This window comes from Tauraco erythrolophus, chromosome 5 (assembly GCF_009769465.1).
Source record: "Tauraco erythrolophus isolate bTauEry1 chromosome 5, bTauEry1.pri, whole genome shotgun sequence".
Lineage (NCBI taxonomy): Eukaryota > Metazoa > Chordata > Aves > Musophagiformes > Musophagidae > Tauraco > Tauraco erythrolophus.
In genome coordinates, this window is record NC_141469.1 from 82,577,426 (window position 1) to 82,586,996 (window position 9,571).

A 9,571-nucleotide genomic window follows, 5' to 3' on the forward strand; every position below is an offset into this window, starting at 1 on the left:
ACAGGAACTGGGGTTATTTACCCTCCTCAAATCTCAGAAGTTTCTTCGGGAGAAACTGCATCACATTTTTGGTTTACAGGGCCAACAGAGCTGTGCTAGAAATTGGGAAAGAGTAGCCTGGGGAATGCCTTCTGTTTATCTTCAATAGCGTGAAGTTCTGCTTTTTGTGGCTCTTTTAGCAGGACCGTTCCTGTGTGTGCCTTCAGCAACCAGCGTGCTTTCTGAACACTGGGTCCTCTGCAGCACCTGTCTGTATGACAAACGGCTCCAGGTGCCCTTGGGTTTGGGTCACAAAGTAGTTGACAACATCCTGAAGGCTTGGGAGAGTCACCTGTTTCACCAAAACAACAACAACAAAGAAACCCCACCAAACAAAACATGCTGCATGTGTTAAGAATACATTTTCAGAAACGTGGGCAGGCTGGGATCCCTAGCAATGTTTCTCAAATAACTGATACTGGATTTGGATGCAGCCAAGTCTAGGACAGCCCTCTGCAATCTATGCTAATGGTTTCACCCTTGAACTCCTTCCCTTCCATCCAGTGAGTAAACAAACCGAGAGAGCTCCATGCACCATTGCACTCTCCGATGACTGATGGTGCTCTTTCAGCAGATGGTAAAATAGCAGATGCTTTTTCAAACCAATAGGATGTTTCTCAGGCCATGAGTTAAACATGTCTTAAGAAAAGTGAAAGAAAACTGTTTTAAACCAAATAACAGGGTCCATGCGGCCTTGCTCACACTTCAACTAAGTTAATTATAGTTCTCAAAGTCACACGGAGTGGATTTTGAACTTCCTGTAGCTGCAATGAGAGCTCAGCTTTCAGACTTAATACTGAAGCCTGAGTTGAAAAAAAAAAAATAAAATTAAGCGATGTTGGGTGTTTTGTGAGTGGTTCGATTTTATTTTGGTTAGAAGATGCTGATGTGTTTTGTTTTTTTTTTTCCCCCCCTACTTTTCTAGTTCTTAAAAGATAACTTGTTCTTTGGGATTAGGTTAGTTGGACTAACAAGAGAGGTGAACTCTCTGCGTACTTTGACTCACGAATTATGGTTAGGAATTTACTAGAGCTTTTCTAATTTTCTGCAAAGTGATATTTCTTACAGCTGCTAAAGAATCTTCAACAAGGGAGTTCCTCACTTACCCGTCTTTCCAATTCGATAATGTAACTTGTTCCTTTGGATACCACTTTGTAGTGCTTGAAGCTGAAAGAAAATGATAGTTGATATACTGCCTGAAATGAAATATTTTTTCATGTATCATTGTCATTATGAATTCCTTTGCAGGAGCAATGGGTGTGCTTTATCATATCCCCAGAGCTTTTTGAAGGTGCATGGCAGGGTTTGTTTTTTCCCTTTTTAGTTTAGAAACACTGAGAATTAATTGCAAATGTCATTCCTGGTGTCTTCTGAAGCTGTGCAAAAGCTAAAACAGGGCAGTTCAGTTGAAATGTGGTGTGTTTTTAGACTAAGTTACTGTTTGAAAATACTTATCTCTTTCCTTTTTTGTTGTTCATTTTACAAAGGGGTACGGCTTGGCCCGTTTTCATTCTGCGTGATGACTTCTTAAACTGAGTTGGGTTTCATGGCAAACAAGGAAAGCCCATTTACCCAAGGAAATGGGCTTTTGCTGGCTGATCTTTGTTACTTCTTTGTTTAACTGGCTTTGGAAGAGGAGAGAACCAAGAAATCAGTCTCAAGCCTGCCCCTGCTGCCTCATTTGCCTTTCTCAAAATAGCCTGAAGGCAAGGCTTGTGTTTCATATGTCAACTCTGGGTACTAAGAATTCAGCTTTTAATACAGTGCACACTGGTTAAAAATGGGATAATACATTGTGGAATCAACCTACTCCAGCTTGTGTCGGATAGTGATTGCGTAGTTCTTGCTTTCGCTGCCGGGACGCAGGATCAAATTCCCACATGAAGGGTTCTTTTCTAACATCTCTGTCGCTTGTTGCCGAGATACTGCATAGAAGCACCTGCACAGAAGAGAGGAGAGAAATGTCATGAGTGCGAGTTACGCTGGCAAGGCCACCTCATTCTGAGTTGTGGGAAGAGACACAGTCTACCGGGCTCACATCTCTTCACAACGCTGGGCTTACCCAGGGCAACGAGCCATGGCTGCCGAGAAGCAAGACATCTGAAGGACTCCTTCTGATTACTGCTACTATAGGAACATAATTCAGGACAGCAGTGCTTTGGCCTTCTCGCAGAATCACAGAATGTCAGGGATTGGAAGGGACCTCAAAGGATCATCTAGTCCAATCCCCCTGCCGGAGCAGGACCACCTAGATCAGATCACACAAGAACGTGTCCAGGTGGGTTTTGAACATCTCCAGAGAAGGAGACTCCACAACCTCTCTGGGCAGCCTGTTCCAGTACCCTTATTGGGAAGAAGTTCTTCCTCATGTTTAAGTGGAACCTCCTGTGTTCCAGCTTATATCCATTTCCCCTTGTCCTATCATTGGATGCCACTGAGAAGAGTTTGGCTCCACCCTCATGACAGTCACCCTTTCCATATTTATAAACATTAATGAGGTCCCCCCTCAGTCTCCTCCAAGCTAAAGAGACCCAGCTCCCTCAGCCTTTCCTCATAAGGGAGATGCTCCACTCCCTTCATCATCTTTGTGGCCCTGCACTGGACTCTCTCCAGCAGTTCCTTGTCCTTGTCCTTGAACTGAGGGGCCCAGAACTGGACACAATACTCCAGATGCGGCCTCACCAGGGCAGAGTAGAGGGGGAGGAGAACCTCTCTTGACCTACTAACCACACCCCTTCTAATAAACCCCAGGATGCCACTGGCCGCCTTGGCCACAAGGGCACATTGCTGGCTCATGGTCATCCTGCTGTCCACCAGGACCCCCAGGTCCCTTTCCCCTGTGCTGTTGCCCAGCAGTTCAGTCCCCAACTTGTACTGGTAAAAAAACAAAAGTGAAATTTTCGTACAAGTATGATGTTTTCTGGACCCTTGGAAAGGATGGGAGAAGAGTAACCTGGACTTTCCTTGAATTCCTCAATGGTAATCAGCATTTTCTTGGAAGGGCAAATAAAGCAGCCCAACATGTGGCTTTCTGGAAAGCTTTTTAAGCATAGCAATACGCTGCACTTGGCCTTTTCGAAACAAAAGGCATCGTGAGAAAGCTGCAGGAGTAATCTGTCCCTTAGGAAATCTCTATAAAGGCCTTAAGGTAGATTTTGTTCCTTGAATATTATACGACCCTTGAACAACAGCTGAATTTTGAACCTCTGCCTGGAAATGATACTTTGAAAGAAGAAGGGAAGACTCTTTAGTCAGGCTGGGGTTCACACAGTTCAGTCAGAGCTTACACTGGCATGGTGGTCAGTGTACTGCTGGGAGAGCTGCTTCTGGTCATGGATGTGCTGGAACAGTTTTTAACCATAATTCTTCTTTTCTTTTCCTTCTCCAGCACTTCATGCATTCTCGTAAGTTGTTCAGGTAGTAACGACTCATCTGGTGGAACTGACATCTGGAAATTAACAGCGAAATTGGAAAGAAAATGAAAAAATGGACAAACATTATGAGCAATCGATTCTGTGTGCGCATCATAGACTGTCTCTGAGCGCAGCTGCTGTGCAGAAATCTTTCTTACCTGCTTGGTTTAAGCAGCTGTGATAATCTGGAAGGTCTGGGTATGCCTGTGCTTTGAATAAAATGCTGCACAGGTGTTTTTGTTGGAACAGTGGAATAAGGATGTCTGTGTCCTAATTTAGAAGGAATGTGCATTGACAGAAAATGGAATGATGTGAGAATCCCCAAAGATATTTTGCAGTTGCTATACTGCAAAAGGCTGTGTAAATGTCATTTAACCTATTTCAGCCATCCTCGGCTTCTTAAGTGATTCAGCTAGGCCAATGTAATTTATGAACAAACTTCATTTATTTTTCCACTGTCGTTATCAAAGAGGGTCTTACTATTTTCAAAGTGTGTTTAGCTAAGAATAGTAGAGTAAAACACAGGGCTGAGGAGTTCTCTCCGGTGTGCAGTTTGGTCACTTCTTTGGTTATGTCTTTATCCCATGATAAAGACCTAGCGAGTTGTTTCCCTCAGAGCAGGCTCCCTTTTTCACAGCTGCAGGGGAAGGACTTGTGCTAGAAGTCTTTTTCTTCCATGGATTGGGAACTGTGGCTGACTGCATTCCATGGCAGAATGTGTATTGCTGATGAGCTGGAATTAAATGTGCCTGAATTTTGCCCTCCTCAAGAAAAAAAACCACACAGAAACAACAAATACTCTCAACAGTTTAGTGTGTGCAAACACCTTAGAAGCGAGGCGTTGTGCCTGTGGAAGCCAACTTCTGGTGGCATGAAGACAAAAACCTCTTGTAGACACTTTTGATGTGAAGGGAGGTATAAAACTCTTCCATACCTTTGTTACAGTGAGAATAAAACCCTTCCATTCTTTCCCACACTCACAGTCATTAGCCTGAGAGAAGAGAAAAGGACAGTGTAAGAACAACTACAGCAACAACAATAAGTATGGTACTTCATATGGAAGCCTCAAATAACTCTCACCCCTTTGGAAGCACCATGCTTGTATACGAGCTCCCTGCCAAGCTACATCACACCCTGAAACCCTGCACTTCCCCAGTACTCCATGTTAAATTTGGGGGAGAGGACAGAGGTGGGAAGGTGGAAAAATTAAAAGCTCTGTTGGAGTGAAAGGAGAAGGTTATGCTAAGGAGAGGGGTGAGTCTCAAGTATAAAACCTTCTAGACAGTCCCCGAGCACTACAGTCTGTGTGGCTCCTGAACGGCAGGGTGGTCAGATAATTTATCTCCTTGGTTTTACAGGTGACATGGGCCTGTCAGTGTGGTACTTTGTGGTTTCTCCTGTATGTTTTCTTGTTAAATTCTTTGCTCTTTTCATATTTCCAGGTACTCCTGAGAAAAACTTTTCAGGCCCTGAGGGGCAGTTTCCCTGGTGTGAGGCTCCTTTGCCCTGCTTCCCTCTCTGCCTGCCTTTTGGTGCTGCCTGGCTGCAGGCTGTGCACTCAGATGTCAAGAAGGCAGCTGTACTTCCCACATCAAAATGGAGCTCTGAATATCTGTGGGAGATAAAGTACCAAGTGGCTTACGAGTCACAGCTTGCTTCTTTTTACCTTCAGTTCTAGTTCCCCATCCAGCAGCATCAGGATGAACTGTGCAGAGCCATTTTCCTCTGGACAAACGTTGGTTGCTGAGGTCAAAGCTGATATATCTAATTTCTGTGAGTACTAAGGGGAAGGGAAAAGAGAAATAGCACAGGTTGTAATTTTCACCAAAAATCCAAAGGAATTTGTTTAGAAGAAAATAGATTTAAACCTTTTTTTTTTTTTTTTTTTGCTAGAACTTGGGTTAAGTTTAACTGACAGATGTGCCAAAGCTCAGTTTTTCCTTCGGCTTACATAAACTCTTCTTACAAACAACTTACCTTCTGGATTTTTCCCATCCTAATCTTCATAATCCCAAACAGATTAAATCCACGAGACCTCCCTGAGTGTTTGCTTGGTGACTGCCCAACTAAACTCTCAGCCACAGTATACCATAATAATGCCAAGCACTGTTTCCTCAGCTGCATGAAGAAAAATCATGTTACACACCAGGATAATTTTACCCTTGTACACAGCCAAGGAAAAAGCACTCAATAAAATTATGAAGCAACGTGGATACGTTTGTAGCTCAGGTGCCAAGAAAATACTCCTTTTTTGTTTTGATAAGGCAAATTAATGCACTATAGTTTGCTTCCTTCTGGCTTTCTTTGATCTCAGCCTTTCTGTTACAATGTTCCATACAATTTTTTTGGTGACTATGCAGATGAGAGAGGAAAGGGTGTCGAGAGGTGTCTGGAGTACCTAAGGATTACTTGATGAAAATAACTGATGCACATAATCCGATAGGTAGTTACAAAGAGCACATTACTCACTGTTGGGGCTTCTTATCGTCATAAAAGAAGAGCATAGTTCCTCTGAGTTCTGTCCAATACACTCTAAATTCCTGTTGGAAAAGAGGAAGTGTCAGTTTGTGAAAATGATCTTTTTAGTTCCCACAAAATGCTGAAAGTGAAAGAACTGCTAAGAAGAAACTGTGTTGTCATACATTAGTTTTCAGTGTTTTAAAGATGGTTGAAGAGCAAGTATGTATTTTTGCAGGCAGTTTATGCAAGAAAAAGTTGAGTAAATAATTCTTTACAGGCAAAAACATATATAGGCTCTAGGTTATATATTTCTCTCTATAGGCTATATATATCTAGGCTTTGTTTTCTAATATCCTAATCTGGCATGGAACTAGAAGACTTTACTTTTAACTAATTTAAATGTTTTAAACATTCTTCAACAATTTGTCAAATTATTTAAAGGGGATATGTAATGGAAGGAAAATGTATTTTAAATGCCACTTTAAAATCTTGCTCTCCCTAAAAGGCCTACAAGTGGAAAATGGTGTGAGATGAACATGTCTAAAGACTCCAGTCTTCTGAACACCATTCTCTTGAGGTGCCTATTTGCATTGAGTTTTGACCCTGACAGTTTACTTCCTACAGGGAGGAGATCATGGAGCTGGATTGTAGTCTGACCTATTAACTGGATTTCTTGCTTTTGAAGTGCTGTTTTACACGCTTTGTCTTTAAATTCTGTTAGTAATGTTTGTAAATCAACACCATGCCAAGGTAAATACCATTGAAAGACTCTTCTAACTTCCCTAACGCAGTCATGCCAGAGGGATGGGAAAGGTTTTTCTGTTTTCATGTGCCCCATACCCTGAGAACTATAGCTGTTAGGGGAAGGTAACTCCTGTAAAACAGAAACTCTGTTCTAGTTTTCAGTTTAACTACCTGTTTTGTGTTTGTTGCTTGGTTTTTGGGGTTGGGTTTGGTTTTGTTTTTCGAGGTGGGGGTTTAAAACACCATCACAAAAATTGAGAAAAGAAATAACTTGTGAAGTCTGATAGGTTATACAAATAAAAGCAAGCGACGTTTCTCTGGAGTATCCTGCAGGTGATCCTTGCTCTTTACCCTGGTAGCTTCTAACTGGTCTTTCTGGTGGTTTCTGTCAAATCACTAGTGTAAAATTTCTATAGCATTCAGCCTCTGAGCCCCATCCTAGGAACACTCCAGTGCTGTGTGAAGGTAAACGTCCTTCTTAAACCATCTGCCTCTGGGAAGTTAACGAAGGCTGAGGCTGCTTGCTGTGGTATGGGGCTGGATGGCATGGGAAATTTTGGAACTGGAGTTTCTGCTCCATGGAAATGTAGTCGTAGTAGTTGCCCAGGAGCACTTGTTACTGTTTCACAGCCACGAATATGTTTTTCTCTTGGGCGTCTGGTCTCGCAATGGTGGTAATACACCTGGTCAGTCCCACACAAGTCTCTTCAGGTTGGCTGCGTGTTTCTGCGTTGCCCCGTGAGTTTTTGTTGTTCCAGTATGGGAGTTACTGAATTTCAGAAGGATGGATTGTTCAGGGGGAAAAAAAGGTTTTACATAAAGGGATATAAATAAAGGAATGTAACAAGGAGCTTTATTAAACTTGCAGGTGTTCTCCTGCTAGACAGAATAGGGCAATGTGTTAAATAATTTCTAGCACTGCAGAAGCATTAATACTAAGATTATTAGTCTACTTTTTGTTTCTTGGAGTTCTCATTTTCTGCGTGTCACAGTTTAGGCCCAGCCAGCAATTAAGTACTACATGGCCGCTCGCACACTCCTCTTCCTCGTGAGATGGGGAGGAGAAAATATAATGGAAGGCTCGTGGGACGAGACAAGGACAGGGAGGGATCTCTCACCAGTTTTGGTAACGGGCAAAGGAGACTCAACTTGGGGAAAAAATGAATTTAATTTGTTACCAATCAAATCAGAGTAGGATAATGAGGAATAAAACCAAATCTTAGAAACACCTTCCCCTCACCCCTCCCTTCTTCCTGGGCTCAACTTCACTCCCAAGTTCTCTACCTCCTCCTCCCACAGGGGGACTGGGAATAGGGGCTGCAGGTCAGTTCATCAAACATTGTTTCTGCTGCTCCTTCCTCCTCAGGGGGAGGACTCCTCACTCTCTTGCCCTGCTGCAGCGTGGGGTCCCTTCCCAAGGGAGACAGTCCTCCACTTGCCAACCACCATGCTTATTCTGTTCTTGTGATTATATCTGCCTTTAGCACTGCGTGACTCTCATTTTCTCTACTCTGCGCTTCTGCATTTACAGAGATGTGAGTGTAAGGAGGGTGAAAACCACTTTGTAACCCTAAGTACAGGGATTGTCATTGTCGAGCGCTAAAAAAGGGCAATCAGATGATCTTTGAGGTCCCTTCCAACCCTAACCATTCTATGATTCTATGAATCAGCTCGATTAGGGACATGCTCTGAACATACATGCTACTGTAACGTAAACAAGCACTGAGGTGTTTACAGATTTGTGTCTGAGCTATCTTGGGTCAAAAAAAAAAAAAATCACTCTTATTTTCCCAGTTAGTCCACATATGGTAAATCATCAGACCTTACTAACAAGAAAAAAAAAAAGATGTAGAGAATCTCACAGGTACTTCTAGTGGCGTGTCGCTGAAGACTTCTGGATGGATGCTGTTCTCCAGTAAATAGGGGATGCGTCAGAGCGATATAACCATGTCAAAGTTTGCTCTTGGTATTAAAAATATTGCATTGGCTTTTCACCACGGTGGCAGCTATGAAATCAGTCAAATGCATCCCACGTGTCAATAGGTAATAGTAAATTATAATGGAGATATTGATGGTTACCTTATGTGATTATTTTACACCATCTCCCCAGTAATGTGAACAGAAATAACTCGGTGTCTCTATTTTGGTGCAACCATTCATGTCAGCCAATGCTGAGAAATGTTTCCCATCGCAGGCTTGTAGCTCCCACCAATACAGATTTGAAAAAAATAGTTCAACGCATCCAATTCCCGGGACTGCGCACCTTACCTGGCATCTTGAGTGCCGGACAGACAGATAACCTTGGAAGTACAACGGCAGACCCGTGATCCTCTGCCTCTCCTGGAAGATTCGCCGAGGGGTTGGCTGAGGAATTTCCTCAGGCTGGTCCCTAATGCCTCCAGACATCCTTTGGATATCTCAGCAGGGTATCTGGATATCCTCTGTTGCTGTGCTCTTTTTTTCCCTTCTCTCCCGTTCTCAGTCTGCTCCGTATCAGCCTCAGCCAGAGAACTCACCCGGTGACCGGGAGGAAGAAGCAACATCTCAAAGAGGAAGTCTCCGTACGTGCTTTCAGGTCAGTGCACACCGCCGACTCTTTGCTTCGTGTATGGTTGTGGGGGGAACTGGACTGAATGGATTAAACCGATCTTTTCCTTCAGAGCGTGCTCCTCAGGACTGCTCGAGGGGAAGACATTCGAATGATGAGCACGCTGGTACCAAAGTGCATCATTACTGTGACGGGTGTCACCTGGAGGTCATGGTGGAAAAGCCCGCTTTTTATGGCTTCCAGCACCAGATTTTTCAAGGGCTGCTGCCAGGGCGGGGACTGCTCTCAGCTGACTCAGAAATAATATTTAAATTTTTCATTGGGAACATGGATTAACTTTGAGACTATCGGAGCACAGAACTTTCTT

At 43.2% G+C, this 9,571-nt stretch overlaps 1 protein-coding gene across 1 annotated transcript; it reads right to left on the reverse strand.

The window, feature by feature from the left end:
• Window positions 1–202: 202 nt before the first annotated feature.
• STAP1 (signal transducing adaptor family member 1) lies at window positions 203–9,062 on the reverse strand. The gene is given in 8 exon segments (XM_086612521.1): window positions 203–331; window positions 1,146–1,206; window positions 1,850–1,978; window positions 3,327–3,487; window positions 4,387–4,443; window positions 5,119–5,232; window positions 5,918–5,992; window positions 8,925–9,062. Coding segments are annotated over 8 exon segments (864 nt in total).
• Window positions 9,063–9,571: the final 509 nt, after the last annotated feature.